Source organism: Cucurbita pepo, chromosome LG04, assembly GCF_002806865.2.
Source record: "Cucurbita pepo subsp. pepo cultivar mu-cu-16 chromosome LG04, ASM280686v2, whole genome shotgun sequence".
NCBI classification, from domain to species: Eukaryota; Viridiplantae; Streptophyta; class Magnoliopsida; order Cucurbitales; family Cucurbitaceae; genus Cucurbita; species Cucurbita pepo.
In genome coordinates, this window is record NC_036641.1 from 540001 (window position 1) to 563864 (window position 23864).

Sequence of the window (23864 nt, forward strand, 5' to 3'; positions counted from 1 at the left end):
AAAAATGGGAGTGTTTTGGGTTATTTTGGATGATTATCGTTGGTTGTTTCAAAGAATCATTCCAAGAGATAGGTTATAATAGGAGAAATGGGTTTTTATAGGTAATCTACAAATGGGAGTGTTTTGGGTTATTTTGGATGATTATCGTTGGTTGTTTCAAAGAATCATTCCAAGAGATAGGTTATAATAGGAGAAATGGGTTTTTATAGGTAATCTACAAATGGGAGTGTTTTGGGTTATTTTGGATGATTGTCATTTAAGATAGTGTAACGAGGCTACCAAATTACTATAGTGATGTATAAATGGGTTTAAAGCAGACGTGGTGATTCCATAAACCGGTCTTGAGAGAGAGAGTATTAGGAACTACATGGATAGTTAAATCAAGATAAGTACCTCTAGTGTGTGTGGAAATAGACTCGGGCCTTCTGAACAGGGTTACACTGCCATAAATTCGTCTAAGATGGGTGAGAAACAACACAACTAAACTTAGTAGTTAGTCGGCACATGAGGTCGCTCCCCGAGATTTAGTATAACCTTATAGTTATGCATTAAAGGTTGCTAATGAAACTTCCACATTTGATATTTAGATGAGATGATGTCATACTATCCAAAATAGATGTGATAGGTCATGCAAGTCTGAAGAACAGGAAAGTTAGTTCTCTTAGTGATGAGATATGTCGTCCTCTTAGTGATGAGATATGTCGTCAAGTAGATCTATATTGCCAAAATTCGATGAACAACTTCTAGATCCCGATTGGGTTTGTAACAAGTAAGAGAATTGCTCAAAACTTCAAGCCCTTCATAGAAACTCTAAGAGAATTGCTCGAAACTTCAAGGCCTTCATAGAAACTCAAATAGCTATAGAATTAGGCTTGAACTTCTTTTTTGTGCCTAGAGAGAAGCCCGTGGTAATTTAGTAGGAATTGAACGCAATAAAAGCCTATAAGTAGGTCACTTGCGGAGCATTGGTATACTCCTCTCATTCTACATTTCTTTTTCAAGTGTTCGCTGACTATCGATTGAGGTAATTTACTAGGAATTAAATGCAATATGAGCTTACAAATACGTTAATTGAGGAGGGGAGCATTCTTGTAGCCCGAACACATTTATCATATGTAAAGGTGGTGTTATTTACGATTACACAACAATTGTGAGAAGACAAAATTTATATATAGAACCTAAGGAACATACTCTTTCTTCAAAAGCCTTATATTGACTAATTTATTTATTCTTTACTGTGATTATCAGATTTCAAAAGAAATAGCATCGTCTATGGCCAAGTTTAATACAAAAAAACACAAAGATATTGAAAACTATTAGAACCCTTTAAAGTTATTACAACCTATGGAGGATAAGATGAGCCCCATGTTGTGGCTGAATAGTGACGTTTGAGATAGGAGCATGAGTATAACTTGGAGAAAGTTCAAACGAGAATCGTTGCAAAATCATCGATAATGCTATTTTTGCTTCAATCATTGCAAAGTTTTGACCGAGACAAATTCGAGGACCCCATCCAAAAGGAATGAAGCATACTTGATTCTTTGTTGCTTTAGAAATTCCCTCGGCAAATCGCTCTGGCTTGAACTCACTTGCATCTTCCCCCCATATTGTAGGATCTTGATGGATGCATACAATTGGAATGCCTATTGATACTCCAACTGGTAATGTCAGATTCCCTAACTTAGTTTCCTTGTGAATCTCTCGAGCTAGCATACCAACGGGAGGATATAGTCTAAGAACCTCATTTAGTATCATAGTAACCTATTAACATCAATAAAAGATAGATCGATATAACAATACTAATAAACTTCAAAAGAAAAAAAAGTATTTGACTTGATTACTTACAATTTTAAGACGACTTAGACCATCAAAATCAAATTTTTTATTATCACCAAAGACCTCGAGGACTTCCGCTCTTGCTCGATCTTGCCACTCGGAGTATCGACCAAGTAGAACCATCGTCCAAGCAAGCAATGCCGCTGTGGTTTCTTGGCCAGCAAAATAGAAAAGTCTGCATTCAGCAATTACTTCTTCGATGCTCATTCCAACATCTTTCTTGTTTTTGTGTTCTTGAATCTCACGTGAATTTGATTCTAAGAGGATGCCCAACAAATCATCATTGGAAGCTTCACCTTTCTTCATAGCATTTTGTCTTTTGTTTATAATACCCCAAATCATGTCTCGTATATTGCCATTAATCTCATCCATCCTCTTGTTCAACTTGGTTGGAAGAAACCTAAAAAGTATACAATGTTTATGTTTTACACAATTTTTCAATCGGTACCAAAAATGTTATGATACCTAATTGTTGTAACGAAAGCGAAACCAAGATCGATCACACTCACACACCCACAAACAGAAAGTAAATGAAGAGATACAAAGATTTACATGGTTCGAAAAGAAGAAATTCCCCTACATCCACGAGTGATAGCCAATTTCTATAACCAAAGTGTTTATAAGTGTATTTCGCTCATTCTTACGCTACAAAGTCTCTCAACAAAATTTCTCCCAGTTGCGACAAACACAAAGTGACAATGACTCCACCCCTCAAAGAGTTATGAACTAATTCTCATGAATCAAATAAACGAGAATATAAAACAAAAGGTTATGAACTAAATGAGACTTATGAACCAAAATAACTTATAGAATATAAACCACACAGAATTACAAACTAAATGAGATTTATGAACCAAAATAAATGAGAATACGAAGCTTATGTTACCTCAAACCCGGAATGAAGTAAACGCCTTTCATGACATATGCCATCAAGAGGGAAGCCCACTGTTTCAAGAGCTGGAAGATCTTCTTACCTTCCTCATAACTACTGCCAAATGCGGTTCGAGAAATGACATCTGCAGCCATATTTTGTAAATCAGGCCATACATCTAATTCACAACACCCTTCTTTAGTGATCATCATTTCCCATTTGTTAATCATCTCGCTACAACTCTGGGAGAATGCTGGAAACATATCCTGTAAAGATTTCGAAACTATTTTCTTAAGATATCATTAAATTCAGTAAAATTAGTTAATAACTAAAACAAGTTTACCTTAAGCTTTTCCATATGAAATGCAGGGTTGATGATCTTTCTATGCTTAGCCCATTTAGCTCCTTCAAGAGACACGACTCCACCGCCCATTCTTCTTCTAAAAGGAAACGAAGTTGTCTTACGAATATCATTGATTTGAGAGAAAACCATCTTCACTTGTTCAGGGTGTGTTATATATACTCTTGGAGTTGGGCCAATCCATGTGAAAGAATCCTTGCCTATAAATATAGTAAAAAGTAAGATTGATTGCACTCACACGCCCACGAACTAAAATTAAACAAAAAGACACAAAGATTTACGTGATTTAGAGTGAATAAATTTTCCTATATCTAGAAATGGTAGTCGATCACTATAATCAAAGTGTTTACAAATGTATTTTTCACATTTTTCAACTACAAAATCTCTCGTACAAAGTTCCTCCCAATTGCATTGGGCAAATATAAAATTCAATCACTATAATCAAAGTGTTTAAACTGTATTTTTCACCTTCTTCAACTACAAAATCTCTCATACAAATTCCTCCGAGGCAAATATAAAATTGTTAAACGAACACGACTCTCCACAATGGTATGATATTGTCCACTTTGAGCATAAGCTCTCCTGGCCTTGCTTTGGACTTCTCCAAAAAGTCTTACCAATAGAGAGAGTGGAGAGAGTATTGTTTGATTATAAACTCATAATCATTCTCTAAATTAGCCTACGTGACTTTCATTATGCAACAAAAATGACAATAACTCCATATCTTAAAACAATGCTAGACAAATCTTGATGTAAACATAGCAATACTAATTCTCATATATGAATCAGAACAACATTAACATGGTTCATATATGAATCGAGTTACCGTATTGGTCGATAGTGATATGAGAGGAAGGGGTGGCGCGCGCAGCAATACGATGGGAGAAGCTGATGGGCTGCGTCTTAGCTTGGCGGACGGCAGCGGCAGTGTCCTTGGAATCCCCAAACAGAAGGCGATAAGAGTTGCCGGCGAGACCTTGGTGTCGCAAGCACTTCTCCAGCCTCTTCGGCCTCAACCACATCCAATTCAAGATCTTCCATCCCCATACACCCAACAATCCCAAACCCACCGCCCATATCCAGTTCCACATGCTTTCCCGATCCGCACTTCCCCAATTCAGAGCTTTTATAATCCACTTTTAGCGCACTTTCCCATTTTCCCTTTCTCAATTATTTATTTTCACACCCACCTCGTCAACTCAATTTTAAGCCATTCTTTCAAGATTGTAGTCTACCATAGTATCATATTATCTACTGACGAGGATACTTACCAAGTCAAAGTTTGTAAGTGCTTAGTTGTTATTTTATTTCTTGGTACATTCGCCTTGTTGGGTGTTGTCACCTCATACGTCACTTAATGGACATCTGTCTTGGTGAATTATTTATTTTAAAACTTTTTCAATAATATCTTTGATTTTTTTTAATTGATATTTAGTTTCAATTTATAACCAAAAAAATTAGGAAGCCGTAACTAAAATAATAATAATAAAGCATGTAATGATAAGGTTGAAAATGGAGAGAAATTGAAGGCACCCAACTTGTCTCCATCAGTAATTAAAGAGGAAGAAAAAGAGAGAATAGAAAAAGAATTTGTCTGAATCTGCCACGTCATTGATTACGTCAACAAGTGGATAATACAAACAAACAAGACAAGACAATTCGTGTCATATGACTCCCCTGTTTCACACGCATATTTATTGGTTTATGTTTAGACCATGATTTAAATATAATAGAACTTTAACATATATGATATTATCTATTTCTTTTACTTTTTATTTCATCCATCTAAACTTTTCTTCATTTATCTATTCATGATCTTACCTTTATTTAATCAATTTGGGTGGTAGAACGATGTTTGTGGGAAATGAGATATTTATTATTTTTAATGGATCTCGCTTTTCTTTTAAAAAGTGTCAAATGTTAGATTTTTTTTTTTTGCATGGGAAGGAATTTGATTTACCAACCGAAATAAATGGTTTGATGATATGGAAGATAACTTTGCTAAAATATATGAAAATTGTTCAGAACTAAATTTTTCTAAATTTGAAAATGGATGATGATAGTACATTTGTTATTGCTCACTTAAATGAATTTGATTTCTTGATGAACAAATTATATGTGTGGATGTATGGACGTTGAGCTTAGGAACGAAATATTGATAGAACTTCATATCGGTTGAAATATTATCACTAGCCCAATATAGTCAAGCCCAATAATGGTACCAGTCTTGTATATTTATTTTATACCTAGAGATAGAGAGAGATCTAGATATTTTAGGTAAAAGATTCAGAAGGTCTGAATTTAGATTTGTTAGGTTTAGATTGGTTATGCTCTAGTATAAATACCTCTACCTTACCTAGGTTATTCATCCAAGAAATCTAAAAACAATAAAAAGTAGTAGTATTCTACAGAGTGCTTGTATTCTCTTCTCGATTGGTGTTAATAAAGAGTGCGAGTGTTTCCCACAAAGATTTGTGTTCAACAATTGGTATCAGAGCAAGGTTAGCGTAGGTTATCTAATCTCTTGGAATTCTTAGTATGCTCTGTGGTTGTAGCTCTATCTGATCTTCCACATCAGAAACGATTTCTTGAGATTAGTAGTGAGTGAGTTTCTTTTGTGTCGTGAGTAGTCTGTGGCTCTGCAAGTTTTGTGTCGAAAGAACTTGTTTGGTATTACTGAGGTATGGCCAACACGATGGGTGATTTCCAAATCGAGGAATAAAAAAACTCAACAACAACAACAACCACAACACGTGGGCAACATGCATGATATCCTATTTACAAGGACAGGATATTTGGGAGATCGTTGGCGGGTGTGAAACTACGCTGCCATAGGAGGATTCTAACGGCGCTTTGCACAAATGGAGAATCAAAGTAGGCAAAGCAATGTTTGCCTTGAAAACTACAATCAGAGAAGAGATGTTAGAACATATTAGGGATGACAAGACACCGAAAGAAGCATGGGACACGTTCGTGATGTTGTTCTCAAAGAAGAACGATACAAGACTACAACTTCTGAAGAATGAGTTGTTGTCAATTTTACAACGTGACATGACGATTGCTCAGTACTTCCACAAGGTCAAGTCGATCTGTCGGGAGATTACTGAACTAGACCCAAAGTCCGCCATTGTAGAATCTCGAATGAAGAGGATTATAATCCACGGATTGCGACCGGAATATCGAAGCTTCATTACTGTTGTATAAGGATAGCTCACTCAACCATCACTTGTAGAGTTCGAAAATTTGTTAGCCAGCCAAGAAGCCATGGCTAAACAAATGGGAGGCATCACATTGAAGGGTGAAGAAGAAGCACTCTACACAAGTGAAAGTTGGAGCAATAATAGGCTGTCTACCAAACGTGGATACAATGGTGACAAAAGAAGCCACCAAGGAACTTCACAACTTGAGAGAGCTTGTTGGTCCAAGAAAAAGTCTGTTGAAAGCAATGTGGCAATATCCAAAAAGAAGACAGAGAATGAATGGGAAGCAGAGGTACTATGTCCCATAGTAGAAGATGAGCTAGCACTCATGGCAATGATGGAAGAACATATCGATTACGAGGATGACTAGATCATCGATTCAGGATGCTTAAACCACATGATTGACAATCAAAGCGGTGCAATGGAAGAGGGGTGGCCCTAAGAGAAGGAAGTATTACCAGGCCTTGAGCAAATTGAAGAAATTCTTCTACAGAACACGGGGGAGCAAACTGAAGAAATTCTTCTACAGAACACAGGGGAGCAAACTGAAGAGATTCTTCCACAAAAGACGGGGGAGCAAATTGTACACATTTGCTTAAGTGCTGATGTGCCTGGAGATTCAAGTGACACTAGTGTTGGTGAGCAAGAAGGGACTCAACCAAGCGAGCCTAGTGAAAATGAAATGACACCTCAACAACTCAGACATTTAGAAATAATTCTAAAGAAAAATCCAGAGTATGCCAATGCAGTAGAAGACGAAGTTAATGAGCCGGAGACATATGAAGAAGCATCACAAAACTCAACTTGGCAGAAAGCGATGGAGGAGGAAGAAACTATAGCCCTGGAACAAAATCAGACTTGAGAATTAGTGCCAAGACCAAGAGATAACTAACTCATCTCTTGCAAGTGGGCTTATGAAATAATGTGTACCCCGGATGGATCAATCGTGAGATACAAAGCTCAGACTATAGATTCAGGGTTCTCTCAAGAATATGGACTAGACTATGATGAAATGTTTAGTCCAGTGGCAAAGATCATTATCGTACAAGTTCCTCCAGTACTTACGGTAAATAAAGATTGGAAATTATGGCAGATGGATATGAATAATGCTTTCTTGCATGGAGAGTTAAACTGAGAGTTCTACATGGACCAACCGAAGAAATTCGAAAATGAAGTTGGAGTCATTGATCAATATATGCAAAATCCGAAGAAGCCTCCTTTAGATGCGGCTCGACAAACCTTGAGATATGTCAAAGGTACAATCAATTACGATCATTTATACAAAAGAAGCGAAGACTGGAAGCTAGCTGGATATAGTGATGTCGACTATGCAGGAGATCACGATACCCGAAGATCAATCACTGGGTATGTGTTCAAGCTCGGTTCGAGAACAATTTTTTGGTGTAACAAAAGATAACCAACAATATCATTATCAACTAAAGAAGCAGAGTACAGAGAAGCAGCTGGAGCAGCTCAGGAAAATACATGGTTAAAACTTTTGATGGAAGATTGACACCAGAAAATTGAGTATCCAATACCACTTCATTGCAACAATCAATCAGCGATCCGCCTAGAAGAAAATTCGGTGTTTTATGCTAGAACAAAGCATGTGGAGGTACACTACCATTTCATTAGAGAGAAAGCTGAGGATCATCAGTCGCCCAATAGAGTCAAGCCCAATAATTGTACTAGGCCCATTGTATATTTATTTTAGTAGAGATTTTAGGAAAGATAACTAGAGATTTTAGGAGAGAGATGGGTATATTGTAGGAAGAAGATTCAGATTTGTTAGGTCTAGATTGAATATCCTCCCGTGTAAATACCCCTCTACTCTACCTGGATTATTCATCCCAGAAATCCAAAAATAATAAAAAGTAGCATAGAAATACCCCTCCACCCTACCTGGGTTATTCATCCCAGATATCCAAAAATAATAAAAAGTATGAGTATTCTACCGAGTGTCTTGTATTCTCTTCTCGATTGGTGTTAATGAAGAGTGCGAGTGTTTCCTACAGAGAGTTGTGTTCAACAATATCCTATCATTCTCTATGTATTTTTGCGATACTAAAATGTACCAAGATCTAAATTGTAGTATTTGTGGCACAATATTAAGGAGAACATAACAAAATTCATGAGTATTCTAACATCTGAGTATTATGGAATGAAAATCGAAGAACATAGCAACATATTTTAACATAAGATTTCCAAGGACAATTAAGGGCAACAAAGTGATATGAGTGTTCATCAATAGACTTGCCATATCGACAAACATTCTTCGATAAGAGACTACCTACACAATGGAGGGTTGGACACAAGTGGTTAGGCTACATGGGATACCATAGTCGATAGGCTCAGATAGGGACCCTTGCTTTAAATCAATTTTCTTGCATAGTCTTTAGAAGCTGTTGGATACACAATTAGATTCTAGTACACTATTTCATCTACAAACGGACGATTAGACTGAACTCTAAACTAAACCTTAAAGACTATGTTATGTGTCTGTGTATTATCAAGAAGCTATTGGTATGAAAGTGTTCAAATCACTTTATAAGAAATATTGTAGGTGCTCAATGTATTAGACAAGGTGGGTGAACACTAACTCATAGACTCATAGGTATAGAGTTGGTCCAAGCTACTAATGAGATTATGCAGACAATCAAGACTAAAATGTGTACGACCTAAAATAAATAAGAGAGTCATGTTGATGTGAGACGTAGAGATTTGAGGGATTGGATAAAATATCCTTGAAAGTAACAACTATGCAACTATTTGTGCAAGTAGTCAGACATTGCACGTTTTTTTTCTATAGCATTCCCAACCATTCCATTCTCGATTGAAACCACGAGTGAATGTAGTTGTAGTCTCATGTACTAGGTAGGAATGTGTTTATTGTTGCACCTATCACCAAATTGATGATTTGTCTAGTGAGAGCTCGTACATGTTATCTGATTATTGAGTCATGAAATACTTTTTTGACCTATGCATTATGCATATGCATATATTAAGATGTTTTANGCACAAATCTATAGTCTAGCATAGGGAGTAGGATATGGGTCCGTGCATCTATGTGGGCCTTTCACATTCAATTATACAAGACCCGTCTTAATTTTAGGTCCCACTAATCATGAAAGACATTACATATATTTACGTTTCTCAATCTCAACCATCAATCTTTTTTTTAATATTTTTCAGGTAAAGTCAAGTGGTTCTTGGACGGGTAGCTACAACTACTATGGAAGCCATGAAACGATGCATTTTTAGTCCGCTTTAGCATTTATGAATGTTTTTCATCGTTTTGGGTAAGCACGTTATTTGTTTAGCCTTTAAATTCTACTTTTAACATTGGTTTGAATTTAAGCTTTGGCTACTTTTTAGTAGAATCCAACTAAACCATTGAAACATTCTAGTAAACATTTTGAAATTTAATTATATCCTATTGAATTTGTTTGAAAAACATCACTAACAATTTAGCCACAAAAATTTTTGAGTTTGGATTAACAACAGATGATAATTATAATGTATTATCTATTCTCTATAAAAAAATAAAAATAAAGGATGAATTGATTAAATTGGCTAATTGCTAACATAATTAAAAAAAAATGTAACAAACACACCGAAGTAAGATTAGGAACACNACTGAATGGATTGCGTAGATTGAGTCACCTAAAGTCGTATATGTGAGATTCTATATCGATGGGAAAGAGGAACGAGTGTCGGTGAGGACGTTGGGCTTGAATTGAATGGATTGCGTAGATTGAGTCACCTAAAGTCGTATATGTGAGATTCTATATCGATGGGAAAGAGGAACGAGTGTCGGTGAGGACGTTGGGCTCGAACTGAATGGATTGCGTAGATTGAGTCACCTAAAGTCGTATATGTGAGATTCTATATCGATGGGAAAGAGGAACGAGTGTCGGTGAGGACGTTGGGCTCGAATTGAATGGATTGCGTAGATTGAGTCACCTAAAGTCGTATATGTGAGATTCTATATCGATGGGAAAGAGGAACGAGTGTCGGTGAGGACGTTGGGCTCGAACTGAATGGATTGCGTGGAGCTCGAGCAAGATGTATACTTGGGCTATCCGTACAAGATTCCATGTGGTCTGCTAGTTTGATGTGCAATTCTACAGTTAAGTGCACCCATTGTGCTTGCAGAAGTCCGCAAATTGGGAGCTTGAGTTCATACGAATTTGAGTTGCATGGTTCGACTTCGGATCTCGGCCGTTCATCAGATTTTCCCACCCAACGCCCACAATTCCAATTCCAATTTCCTCTCCAGAAAGCATCAATTCCTCTCCCTTATTAAGCTCTGTTCTTCACCAAATCATCTATTTCAAATCCATTCTCAAATCATCGTCTCTGGCCTCCAAAATGACTCATTTCTCACCACTGAACTCCTCCGCTTTGCTGCTCTATCGCCTTCCAGAAATCTTAGCTATGCCCGCTCTCTCCTCTTCCGTTACAACCTTCATTTCTCTCCTTTTCCATGGAATTGCATCATCAGAGGATATGCCTCGAGCGATTCTCCACGAGAGGCCATTTGGGTATTTGAGGACATGCGAAGACGAGGAATCAGACCCAATAATCTCACCTTCCCCTTCCTTATCAAAGCCTGCGCCACGCTCACGACGCTCCAAGAAGGTAAGAAATTTCATGCTGATGCCATTAAGTGTGGTTTAGATTTAGATGTTTATGTTCGGAACACTTTGATTAATTTCTATGGGTCCTGTAAAAGAATGTCTGGTGCGCGGAAGGTATTCGACGAAATGTCTGTAAGAACTTTAGTTTCATGGAATGCGGTTATTACAGCATGTGTTGAGAATTTTTGCTTTGATAAAGCTATTGAGTACTTTTTGAAAATGGGTAACCATGGTTTTGAGCCGGATGAAACTACAATGGTGGTTATATTATCAGCTTGTGCAGAGCTTGGTAACTTAAGCTTAGGAAGATGGGTTCATTCTCAAGTGGTGGAAAGGGGGATGGTTTTGAATGTTCAATTGGGCACTGCCCTCGTTGATATGTATGCAAAATCTGGCGATGTTGGATGTGCTAGACTTGTATTCAATTGTTTGAAACAGAGAAGTGTATGGACGTGGAGTGCAATGATTTTGGGGTTAGCCCAACATGGATTTGCCAATGAAGCCATTGAGCTTTTCACAAATATGATGAGCTCCTCTGTGACGCCTAACTATGTCACTTTCATTGGTGTCCTATGTGCTTGCAGCCATGCTGGATTGGTGGATAAAGGATACCATTACTTCAACATTATGGAGAGAGTGTACGGGATTAAGCCGATGATGATACATTATGGGTCGATGGTGGATGTTTTATGTCGTGCAAGTAGAGTCAAGGAGGCTTATGAGTTCATCATGAGGATGCCTGTGGAGCCTGATCCAATTGTGTGGAGGACATTGCTGAGTGCGTGCAGTGCTCGCGATGTAGATGGTGGGGCTCAGGTTGTGGAGGAGGCGAGGAAGAGGCTGCTTGAGCTCGAGCCGAAGAGGGGCGGGAATGTGGTGATGGTTGCAAACATGTTTGCGGAAGTTGGGATGTGGAAACAGGCAGCAGATTGCCGGAGGGCCATGAAAGATGGAGGGATGAAAAAGATGGCAGGGGAGAGTTGCGTGGAAGTTGGTGGCTCTTTGCGCAAATTCTTCTCAGGTTTTGATGGTCGGGCTGATTCTGATGGCATCTATGATTTGCTTGATGGATTGAACCTGCATATGCAAATGGTTAACTTCTAATTACTTCATTTACAAATTTTCTTTTTTTCCTTTTTCTTCAAGTTTCCGTCTTCTAAGGCTCTCAATAAAATCTCATAAGTTCAAAGATACAAAAAGAAAAGTAATGAAGCATTCATACTTGTCATGCTCGGGTGTTACTAATGATTAGTATGATGCATCATGTATTATAATTTGATGTTTTCTACTCATAGGATTTCATAATATGTGTATAATTTATATAGGTATGAGAAATAATATATTCATTTTTCTTTCTTTCTATGACTCTACAAGGATCTCCATCAATATATTGTGAGGTCGGTGTGTAAGAATTTGACGATACATATGAAATCGATGCATACCCACATGGTCTAGTGATTACAAAATCGGTAGGAGATTAGTGGGATTTGTGTGTATAAAATTAGTACACATAGAACTATGTGTAAAGTATTGATAAACATCCCAAGCATATGAAAATAACTACTAGAGTCCAAAGACAGGTTTTGGATTCCACTAGGAATAAAACACACGTTCGCATGTGCACGTAATTCTTGACTCCACTGAAGCCACTTGTAGATATTTATAATACTTTCGCTACACAATTCATGACATAGTCAAGGGTTTAACTTATACATTTATTTCAATGTTTTTAATACGTTCGTTAAAAAGTCCTTGCATTTCTAGTAGACACGATGTTTACATTTTGTGAAGTTAGAACTTACTCATAGTATGCAAATAGTCCAGTCGAGTTTTAAAAGGTCAGTTCGTTACAAAGAATTCAATCTTAGCCCTCGAAATCTCGAAATGGGTAAAATAATAGCATTAACTCAAAAAAAAAAAAAAAAAATTATTTGAGATTTTTTTTTCTTCATTAAATGCTACTGCACAATCAAACATTCAATCATTTTCAGTTGCATCAAGAAGAACAATCAATTATATCTGTCCTACAATTTCTACAATAGCTACATATGTGCCAACAATGGCAGTTACAATGCCTATCAATATGATTCCACTTATTATCACCGTCTCCAATCTGAGCCTCTTGTAATTCCCTGATATCTTCAAGTAACACACGCACGGCAGTATAATCGAAGCAGTCACGCTCAGAAACGCTCCGACGAGCGACATCAGAGAGCCGAAAAATGGAATTGCAAGAGCGACAATGACGTTGCTGACCAACAAGGTGGTACTGATTAGCATTGACAAGGGCTTTGTGTTGTAGTTCATTGGAAACCGATTCTTGATGGCATTCACAATTGGAACAGTCATTAATGCATATTTGCATATGGGGTTTACTAATGTTGTGTAGATTGCAACCAAAGAGCTGATTTTTCCTGTCGGAAGATTTAAGGTTATTTGTGATTTGATGTCTGACCCAAACATGGCGTATCCCATTACAGCCATGGAGGCATAGCCAAAAGTGCAGATGATGAAGCAGAATGTTAGAACCTGCACAAGTAGAAACAGCCAAATGGGTTACGAAAAAGTCGATGTGAACGAAGCATTCTTTACAAGGGTATAGAAATCTCTCCCTAGCAAATACGTTTTAAAAACCTTGAGGGGAAGCCCAAGAAGGGATAACTAAAAAAAGGACAATATCTGCTAGTAGTGGGCTTGAGCCGTTACAAATGGTATCAGTGTCTGGGCGATGTGCCAGTGAAGAGGCTAAGCCCTAAAGGGGGTGGACACAAGGTTGTGTGTCAGCAAGGACGTTGGACCCCAAAGGGGATAGATTGGAGGGTCCCACATCGAGAAAAGAACGAATGCCAGAGAGAACGATGGCCCCTGTAGAGGGTGAATTGTGAGATCAAACATCGGTTGGGGAGGAGAACGAAACATTTTTTTGTAAGGGTGTGGAAATCTCTCCCTAGCAGACACGTTTTTAAAATCTTGAGTAAAAACTCGAAAGGGAAAATTCAAAAATGACAATATCTACTAGCAGTAGACGCGGAAGACGAGAAAATGGTAAATTTATGGCTTTTTGAACTTTGGTCCTTCATCTTTAACAAAACTTGAGGAAGCACATAATTGAAAAAGGAAATTTGTTTGCACTTACATTGGAGAATTGGCGTTTGTTCTTCATGGAAGTGTACAACGTTGGGAAAACCGGATGAGCACAATAACAAAAGGCATACAAACTGATAGAGTTTGAAATCCCTTTCCAGTTGATGAGAGTTCCTTTCTGTTGGAATCCAATTCCATCAAAGGCACCACACCAAAAAACCGAGCCAATGATAACAGCCGACCCAAGCACTCCGCTAGCCGATATGTAAGACAAAAGACTCAAGTTATCGAGCCAAACCGATGGCAAGATAACGAGAGCAACGACGATGACAAAGAAAGCTTGCCCCGAAATCATAAAGCCAAGAAGTTCAAACTCCACATTAGGGAACATGTTGTTCAAGTTATCACCTTCAAGAATTAGAAACCCCGTGGCAACCAAGTAGAGCTCAACATACATGAAAACTGATACTATTATCTTCCCATTCCTTCCAAAGGCAAGCTCTCCAACCTCTGGATATGTTGTTATATCAGACTTGGCATCCATACATCGCTGGATCAGCAGTCCGGTGTAAAACGTCGCCAAAGCGATCACGAAGAGGAGGATTAGACTTAGCCATCCGCCCGACGCGAGCGCGTAGGGAACGGATAGAATCCCAACTCCTGAAAAATGCAACAATCAACCAAATTGTTAACAAGTCAGTCAACTAAAAAATGTGTTGTTTGTTGAGTTCATATTATCCACACAAATTTAGGTTTTGGATAAGATTTGAGTGTTTGAACCTGATAGAGTATTCATGAGATTGAAAGTGGCTTGGAGGAAAGAAATTTTTGGTGAAGTGCAAGAATTGTGGAAACTATTTGATTCCACTTCCTCCAAACTTAATACTTCACTTTCTAGCTTCTCTCCAAGCAAGAGGGGTACCCTCAAAAATGAATCTAAGAACATCTTCACCTTCATTTTTGTGTTGAAAAACTATGAACAAGGTCAACTCAAGAGAGATTTTGGGAGAGAGATTGTGAAGAACATGTTTGTGTTTGGGCTTCTTAAATAATGAAAATTAAGTCTTGAAAAGTAAGATGAGTAATTCGAGTTGCTTGGGATTTTTGATTTAAGTAATGCATTTAACACGTGAAAAAGTTGAAATAATGGCATCAAGTTTTGGTCGTTTAGCAATAAAAAAACATGTTCAAAAAACATGCAACCGACACTGATTTGAAGTGAAATTGTTGATGGTAGGGTAGTTTTCAGCTTTTATGTACCATGTGTGGAGAGAGAATACCCAAAACTATTCTTATCTAATTGTGTTCTTTCTCAATCACATTTTAATTATTGAAACTCATTTTAAGATTTGTTGTCTTTAACTTTATTCTCTCTTTTTGAAATTTTAAAAATTGAAATTTGTCTCTAACTTTATTCTGTGTCCCGGTCATTTTTGTACCAATATATTTCTAGATAACGTTAATATTTAATATTTGAGTTCTTAGTTCCTAAATTTCCTTTTAAGAATTCCATTTTTCAAGTATTCTATTTAGTTTATGCCTTTCAAAAACTTCTAAATATTTAGAATCGAGGATTTTTAAATAGGTGTTACAAAAGAAAATTTGATAACGATCGTGGAAATAAACTTTTGAAAAGGGCCAACATCAAACCAAGCTAAACAAATTGAAAACGATTATATCGATGGTCAAACAAACTTAAATCGAACTAAATAAGGAAAATCGACCATAAACTCAATTGAAGTTCAAATTCATTGAATTTAAAAAAAAAACCATATGACACTAGAGACCTTTATTAATTTAAGGGTTAAAGTTTATATTTTGTTTGAAAAGATCAATTTAGAATTAATTATTGTTGATTAGGCCTATTGGAAATCTGGGTTTAAGTTCAATCGGAAGAATTTGGGCTCAAATATGCTTTTTTGAGGCTAAACAAACATTTTGAAGCTGTTTGGATTTTTGGGTTTAGGGTGTAGGGTTTAGGTTTGAGGGAGAAAAAATGAACTAGAGGAGGGCAAAAAATACATCACAAGACCCCTCCAATCTTCTCACAAATCAAACACAATTTTCAGCAATGACTCGGTTCTTATCCTAAAATATCATCACTAGTCCAATTAAGTCAAACTCGTAGCTATATGGGCCTATTATCTACAAAGTTTAGAAATAAATATCTAGATATTTTTAAGAAGAAAAATGATTCAGATATTTTAGGAATAAAGATACCTAGTAAAAGAATTTAGGTATTGTAGAAATAAATTGTCTAGTCTCTACTGTAAATATTTCTCCACCCTAAGTATTCTACCGAGTATCTTGTAATCTCTTCTTGATTGGTCTTAATAAAGAATACGAGTGTTTCCTACAAAGAGTTGTGTTCAACTATCTGATATTAGAGCGAGGTTGGTGTAGGTTGTTGATCTCTTGAAATTCTTAGTATACTCTGTGGTTGCAACTCTGTCTGATTTTCCATATCAGAAACGATTTCTTGAGATTTTAGTGAGTGAGTTTTTTTGAGTCGTGAGTAGTCTGGGACTCTGCAAGTTTTGTGTCGAAAAGACTTTTTTGGTATCACTGAGGTATTGCCAACATGATGGGAGATTTCCAAATCATTTGAGGAATTAAGAAACAGAACAGCAACAACTACAACACGTGGACAACATATATGATACCCTACTTACAAGGATAGGACCTTTGGGAGGTCGTTGGCGGGAGTGAAACTGCACCGCCAGAAGAGAATCTTAATGGCACATTGCGCAAATGGAGAATTAAAGCAGACAAAACAATGTTTGCCTTAAACACCACAATCGAAGAAGAGATGTTAGAGCACATTCGGGATGACAAGACACCGAACAGCATCAAGTAAAATGTAGTAGTATTCTTGACCTTTGAATTTTGTACTCATAAACTCATTTCAAATTAATGGTTTGGTAGGATACTTGACTTACGAGACACGTAATGGGAGGTTAGCCTCAAATATATTGGATCCTTTGAGATCTTGGAGGCAACTAAGAGTTTGTGGAGAATTGTTTTATGTAAGAAATGATTACTACCATGCATCACATATTACAATTGATATTTTCTACTCGTGGGATCTCAATTATGTGTATGATTTATAAAGGTATGAAAAATGTCATATTCATTTTTCCTTCTATGACTCTTTAAGGGTTTCATTAATATAAAAGTATTTAGTTGTAGGGTTAGTGTGTATGAAATTGATGCATACCCACCAAGTCCCGTCATTATAACATTTGTAGGAGACTAGTGGGTTTTAGTCCCCACGGAAAATGAACAAAATGTTTGTAAGCATATGTAATTCTCGGCCCCGATCAATATTTTTTTCTAGGTAAGGGAAAGAACTTCATAGTCAATAACAACGCTACATTTGGCTTTCACATTTATCTCAACATAATCTATGATAGAAGCAACATAATCTGTGAAAGAGTGAAGTTCTAGGCATAAACGTTCTTAGAGAAGGAGATGGAGTGTTTGGCACTGACATTTGGATGAGAACGCCCCATGTATAGATTTTGACCAGGATATGAAATTTGAATTTAGTACCTAGTGTCCCGATGTTCTTACGACAAGGTCATGTTAATTACTTCTATTTTCTAAAAATGTAAAAATATCCCAAGAGATCAACCTAAGTTATTTTAACATGTTTTATCCTCATTTATATACTTCAGGAAATTTTTTTGGAGGTTACTCAACAGAGGATTATTCCAAGCATAACTCATTTAACTTTAGAGTTCTTGTAATTGAGTTACTAAAAAGTAAAGTGCACCTAATTTGTATTGGTAATAACTTTCGATTCTTTTAAGCTTTTCATAGTCATCTTATCGTCATAATCACTCTCATTCGAATATGATCTCGATTTATTCATGTACTTCTCCTTTACTCAAGTGTCATAGACTCCATGATAGCCAACCATCATTGGTAAATATTTTGGAGTTTAGTGTGAGATCCCACATCGATTGGAGAGAGAAACTAGTGTCAACGAGGACACTGGACCCCAAAATGGGTAGATTGTGAGATCCCACATCGGTTGAATAGGGAAACAAAACATTCTTTATAAGGGTTTGAAAACCTCTCACTAGAGACGTATTTTAAGAACCTTGAGGGGAAGCCGGAAGTGAAGGTCCAAAGAGGACAATAACTTCTAGCGGTGAACTTGAGTTATTACAAATGATATCAGAACCCGACACTGAGCGGTGTCCCAGCGAGGACACTGAGCCCTAAAGAAGAGTGGACGCCCGGGAGGTGTGCTAGCAAAGACGTTGGGCCCCAAAGGGAGTGGATTGTGAGATCCCACATCAAATAAAGAAGGGAATGAATTATTTTTTATAAGAGTGTGGAAACCTCTCTCGAGCAAGTCTTATTTGATAGTAGTGGACTATTACATTCAGGCTCCTGAAGCTCCATGGAAGATCCATCTCAATGCTTAATAGCATGGCTACCAACCCTATTCAAAAGGTTCTTGGCCATGGTCATCATCTTTAGGATGAATGGGATAATGGGTTAAGAAGGAAGCTTAAAGATAATGAAAATTTAGAGTGGGCGTCTCTTTTGCCTCTATTATTTGCCTCTATTATCCTCAATGGTTATGGGAACTTAGTCAATACCTAGCCTCCATTTCTATCTAAACAAACATAAAGGAGTTAAAAAGTAGTTTCAAAAAAAGAGTAATAATGTATGAATTGAATACGTAACAATAAAACAAATCAATTCAGACAAATCCACATAACCAAAACACATAACAACAAAGTAGGACGCAAATCAAACGTTTGGCAAAAAAAGGTGTTGTTGGATAGCTCCATCTTTTGCACTTCAATGGAGCCTTGTCTGGCACGTGATCACTTCCTCTTAAAGCCATCTACTTTATCAATCTCAACTTTTCTTTCTTTTTTTCTTTTTTTTTTTTTCTTTTTCTTTTTTTAATTAAAAAAGGAAAATATAAGGTTTTGGAATTTGCTATAATAAAAAACAAAAATAAATTATTGTCCTATTATCCCATGATTGATTCTTCTGCCTCATCGGTTTCCATGCTGTTTTTTTCTTTTAATATTTTCTTAATAATAAGAAATAAACAAATATATAATCACTTCTATTTTAGCTTATATATTCATTTTCCTTCCATGGGTTTCTCGTTTGTTCTTATAATAATGTTAAATTATTATTTTAATTCAATATGTAATTTTTTTACTATTTTTCAATTTTATCTTTTTCCCCCGAATAAAAGTTAATATTAAATAATAGTAAAATATAATAACTCGAAAATTCAGTAAAAAAAATAAATTTTAAAAATTAATAAATAAAAGAATCTAATCTGAAGCTTTCTTTTTCCTACTCTGCCACCCCATTGGAAACTAATAGATGGCTGAGTTTGACACTTCAAATAAATCAATCATTTAAAAAAAAAAAAAACAATTTAAAAGTTAAAATTTAAACACTTATAAATAAGAGACTTTTAAATTTATTTAGATGAAATTACGTTGTCAAGTTTGAAATTATTAGTAAATTTGTCATAAATTTTTTTTAATTAGTTGAAATGAACTATTGCAATAATATAAATATTCTACTTTATGAAAATTTAATAGTATATTCCATTTTAATAAACAAAAAAGCTTTTACAAGATAATATTCATAATTCCAATAAATATAAAATAAGAATCCGAACAATATAAACTATCCAACCCAAATCATTTTTCTAAGTTTGGATTGGATTAAATTTTTTAAAAATAAAAAATTTGGATTGGTATGACTGTTTTTTAGTCAGTCAACTCGACCTATCCAAAAATAACTCTATCTTAGGTTTAAGATTATTACTAAAATAAATAAGATTTTTTTAAATAATTAAAAAAATACAACATGACAACTCAAGCAAATCCGAAAATGGATGATTAGGTTGGGTTAGATTAGGTTGTGAACTCTATCCTAAGTTACTCACATTATCAATCCAATTAACCTGAACTTTTGAGTTTGTCCAAAATATTTTCTTTAACCCTAATTCAGGAACACTTCTCATCGTTCTTTTCTATTATTCTATTATTTTGATAGATCTTAAGGGAGTGTAATTTGTTTAAGAAGTAGGTTTAAAATATTTAAACTACATGAAAAACACATTCATAAAATAAAATAATATTACTAGATTGAGAATCATATATATATTAATATGAAATTCTCAACTTGGATCTAAGTTTCTCCTTATTTTTCTTCTTTTTTTTTTTTAACTAAAATTCAAAAGAATTATTAAAAAAATATATAAAATTTAAAGGATTTGGTGAAATTAGGGAGAATACCAAATAAAATATTCCCTTTTTGAGCAAAAAAAAGATAGATAGAGATAGAGAGAGAGAGAGAGAGAGAGGATAAGAAATGGAAGCAATTTGAAAGGCTTGAAGAAAAAGGCACACAAGAGGCAGCGGTGGGCGTGGCTATGGCTACGGTAACGGCGGAATTAAACCACAAAAGATAAGTAGAGAATTAGAACCTGAGAGAGCGTTGAGTCCATTGAAGCAGGTTTTGATGAAGTTGGTGGCGCCAGCGCCGTAGGCGGCGGCGGCGGTGGTGGGTTGCAGCTCAACGTCGTTTTGCTTGTCTCCGTATAGAAGTGGCTCACGGAGGTGGCCCGGTAATGTGGTGTCGACCGACTCACCCATGGGAGAAAGAGAAAGGAAGAGAGAGAGAGAGAGAGAGAGGAAAGGTTACGAATAGGCTAATGGGTGAATGGCTCTTCGATTTAGGCTCCAATTATGTGCTTAAAATGGTGCTGTATTTATGTACAAACAAAAACTAACTAAAAACAAAAACATTAATTTTACTAGGGGTTACAACTTCACCCACCATAATTAACTAACCCAACTTGGGTTACATTCTTTTTTTCTATTTAGATTGGATTGAATTTTTGAAAAATAAGAAATTTCCACAGTTGGGGAGAAAGTTCTTTGACTTCACCGTCTCATAACAATGTTAGACAAACTTTTATATAGACATAGCAATAACCGAATGAATTTCAATAGGTGGGTGCATAGGAGAGAGGAATGTACCAAAAATGTTCATGGATTCATGAATTGAATTTTCATGACAATTTACAATAAAAGTCTCGTACCCATGGAGATAAGATTCTATGCCAGATTATGAATTCATGATCTTCTGCTTCATTAGCCAATGTGAGGTTACTCAAAAGGCTTCGTACTAATAAAAATATAAACTCATTAGCCAATGTGAGGTTACTCAAAAGGCTTCGTACTAATAAAAATATAAACTCATGATTTTCATCTTAATTAGCTAGTGTGTGATTACCTATCTCAATAATTCTCAACAATAACTCGAAAATAAGGTTACAACTCAACCAACACTATCCTACTTCTAAGATTATTGTGAATATTAAAAATATTTGACGTTTATAATAAAGGTTAGTGATGCCTTGTAGCTCGTAAATATTTGATATTTGAAATTTATAAGATTTTAGTTATTAATATAAGTGGATAAGTATAATTTTTTAAATAATTAAAAGAAAAAGACAACTCTAAACACCACACAAAACCTAAAAATAACATTAATAATGCAAATTAGTGTAGTAATTGAAGGGTAAAAACTGATTACATTATATGTTATAAAGTAATTAATTAAATGACATCAAAATTAATTAAATGATATAAATGATATGATCATAACTATTTATATAATAGAAATTGAGTGAGTTGTAAATAATCTCATGACATATTACCTATGCTACCTATGCTATTTGCGTAAGTGGATTAGAATTCACGCAATATCTTAATCGAACTGCATCTTCAATTCAGTCGTCTTACCCTACACATGGGTATCGATCTAGAGCTACTGCACATGTGATTGGGTTCGACTGCAATCTACTCACAATTTTCTCCTAGCTATTTTTTCTCGATCAATTTAGATTTTTTTGTCCCCGTTATGGGCGTTCAAAGTGAGATTGTTGGTAAGAGGTTTGTTCTTTCCTTTCTTCCCTCAATTATTTTGGTTTAAGCTCCATTTTATTTTTAAATGTTTTGGAGATGTTTTTCAGCGTGAATCACTATTGGAACGTCATTGGAGACATCGTCGGATAAATGAGGTTGAATTTTTCGAATTTGTGGGTGAAGAAGAAAGATTCAAGACCATTGGATTTGGGTTGGGTAGGGCCTTCAAACCCGAAGCTCAAGTGATCAACCCATGAAAGCAGCCATGTGTGCAAATGACCCTAGGGATGATTCTTGACACAATAAGTTCCAAAAGGCTTTTATCTAAGAAGTTAAAACCTAAGTTCTACAACCATATGAACTTTTGGGAGACTTGAAGTTTTAAGTAGTTCTCTAATTTATCGTAGACCTATTTGGGATCTGGATACCATTCTCTTAATTTTATTGAACTTAATTCGAGTTTGGGAGTTGTTTATCCTTTCTAGTGTTACAAATCTACTTCGACATATTTGTGTTCTGGGTGAACCAACTTTTTTTTCTATAGATTTAACTAGAGTACATTACCTTTGAAGTGAATCATCAATATCATAGATTTAGTAAGATCGACGGTATAAAAAAATAGGCTACTATGCAAAATTAGGGGAGCCAATTTCCATAATTGAATTCTAAGTTATGATTGTAACGACCCTAAATTTCTACATACTCAAAGTCGCTACTAACGTTTCATAAACATCATCTATAACCTAAACTTCGAAAACGCTAAAAACAACTTCATCTCTGGAAAACACAGCCCTGGTCTTACGTGTTTAAATACGAAATACTGTCATTTAGAGAAAATGACAATAAATACAAAATAATTTAAAACAATGAAATGCAAAAGAACCTATTCTAACCTAAAACTAGGAATTTAAATATGAGTTTACCTTATGCACGTGTCACAGTCTCTACTCACGATTCGCCGTTCTCCATACATGTGCGTCTTGCCTTTACCTGAAAAATGATGTGGCAAACGGCTTGAGTACTTCGAAAAATACTCAGTAAGTGGCCTCACTATAGGGGTCATGCAAATGCAAACACATGCAATCATGCTCTTGGGACCTATCTCTATTCTCTAATGGTGGCTTCCAGTCTCGGACTAATATGGATGTGTAGTACTTCCCTACACACGACCCACATGTGCGAGTGTGAATCCCCAGGGGGCTCTCACACCCCCTGGACCCTCTCTGATCAAGCTATCTGTAGCGACGTTCGGAGGTTAGCAGAACTCCTTGGTGTCATGCTCCCCATTAACACCCTCATCATTATGATCGTCTCTAGGGAAGTATCCCTGTGCTTATGAACATACAATATGTATGAGGTCCCTCTAATTCCCATCTTATCATCTCTCCTGACGCAACCCTCTAGTCTCATCTCATTGTTACATTAAGTACACATGCTCGTTAACATCATTTTCATGCTCTTAGGGTTTTTGTCCTATGTCGGTCTATCGCCATGATGCAATATGACACTCATCATCATATATCATGTTTAATATCGAAAACATTAATATATTAAGACAAACGTCATGCAATCATCATACTCATCATANGTCATAGAGTGCCTCAAACATATCAAGTACGACATTCATCAAAATATATATATACTGAGCACATCATCAGGTATCATAACCCACACATCATCATAACTCATACATCATCAAAGNGTCTATCCTATCCTATAGTAAGGTCATTTACTTGGTTAGTCTTAGTCAAAGTTCTATCTAGCTCCAAATTTGATTGCTTTCATGTTTAAATTCGTTCTCACTCCCCTCGAGCTTTCCCCTATTTTGAATATAAACTTAATTAAGTTAATAAAAAATTGAATGATATGTTTGCATTGTTTCTACACTATTTGGTAATAAACTTAAATTAAAAAAATAAGTTAATATTATTTCATGCTCGTTGG

General features: G+C 36.0%; 3 protein-coding genes across 5 annotated transcripts; 1 reads left to right on the top strand and 2 right to left on the bottom strand.

Annotated features, from left to right (window-relative positions):
- Window positions 1-1249: 1249 nt before the first annotated feature.
- LOC111792333 (cytochrome P450 CYP72A219-like) lies at window positions 1250-4321 on the bottom strand. Its single transcript, XM_023673725.1, has 5 exons — window positions 3895-4321; window positions 3051-3268; window positions 2723-2973; window positions 1846-2236; window positions 1250-1761 (listed from the first exon to the last, which is right to left on the bottom strand). The coding sequence occupies exons 1-5, from the start codon at window positions 4157-4159 to the stop codon at window positions 1336-1338; spliced, it is 1551 nt and encodes a 516-aa protein (XP_023529493.1). The 5' UTR covers window positions 4160-4321; the 3' UTR covers window positions 1250-1335.
- A 5932-nt stretch (window positions 4322-10253) lies between these two features.
- Window positions 10254-12267, top strand: LOC111792568 (pentatricopeptide repeat-containing protein At2g36730). Of its 2 annotated transcripts, XM_023674074.1 has the most exons (2): window positions 10255-10909; window positions 11183-12267. In XM_023674074.1, the coding sequence occupies exons 1-2, from the start codon at window positions 10468-10470 to the stop codon at window positions 12010-12012; spliced, it is 1272 nt and encodes a 423-aa protein (XP_023529842.1). In that variant the 5' UTR covers window positions 10255-10467; the 3' UTR covers window positions 12013-12267. The 2 variants fall into 2 exon arrangements, with proteins under 2 accessions (XP_023529841.1, XP_023529842.1); XM_023674073.1 differs by having other exon boundaries at window positions 10254-12267.
- Window positions 12268-12835: 568 nt separating this feature from the next.
- Window positions 12836-20716, bottom strand: LOC111792361 (amino acid transporter AVT1I-like). Of its 2 annotated transcripts, none has more exons than XM_023673768.1 (3): window positions 20474-20716; window positions 14045-14652; window positions 12836-13437 (listed from the first exon to the last, which is right to left on the bottom strand). In XM_023673768.1, the coding sequence occupies exons 1-3, from the start codon at window positions 20640-20642 to the stop codon at window positions 12922-12924; spliced, it is 1293 nt and encodes a 430-aa protein (XP_023529536.1). In that variant the 5' UTR covers window positions 20643-20716; the 3' UTR covers window positions 12836-12921. The 2 variants fall into 2 exon arrangements, with proteins under 2 accessions (XP_023529536.1, XP_023529537.1); XM_023673769.1 differs by lacking the exon at window positions 20474-20716 and adding an exon at window positions 14773-15172 and having other exon boundaries at window positions 12885-13437.
- Between the last annotated feature and the right edge of the window lie 3148 nt (window positions 20717-23864).

Excerpts from the sequence above, each read along its gene's own strand:
- LOC111792361 (XM_023673769.1), bottom strand. The coding sequence starts at position 14,950 with ATGAAGGTGAAGATGTTCTTAGATTCATTTTTGAGGGTACCCCTCTTG. Across the intron at positions 14,653-14,772 it reads TCTCATGAATACTCTATCAG|GAGTTGGGATTCTATCCGTT; the intron begins GTTCAAACACTC and ends TGCATTTTTCAG. Across the intron at positions 13,438-14,044 it reads ACAAACGCCAATTCTCCAAT|GTTCTAACATTCTGCTTCAT; the intron begins GTAAGTGCAAAC and ends CTACTTGTGCAG.
- LOC111792568 (XM_023674073.1), top strand. The coding sequence starts at position 10,468 with ATGGTTCGACTTCGGATCTCGGCCGTTCATCAGATTTTCCCACCCAAC.
- LOC111792333 (XM_023673725.1), bottom strand. The coding sequence starts at position 4,159 with ATGTGGAACTGGATATGGGCGGTGGGTTTGGGATTGTTGGGTGTATGG. Across the intron at positions 2,974-3,050 it reads TTCATATGGAAAAGCTTAAG|GATATGTTTCCAGCATTCTC; the intron begins GTAAACTTGTTT and ends AAATCTTTACAG. Across the intron at positions 2,237-2,722 it reads TACTTCATTCCGGGTTTGAG|GTTTCTTCCAACCAAGTTGA; the intron begins GTAACATAAGCT and ends TATACTTTTTAG.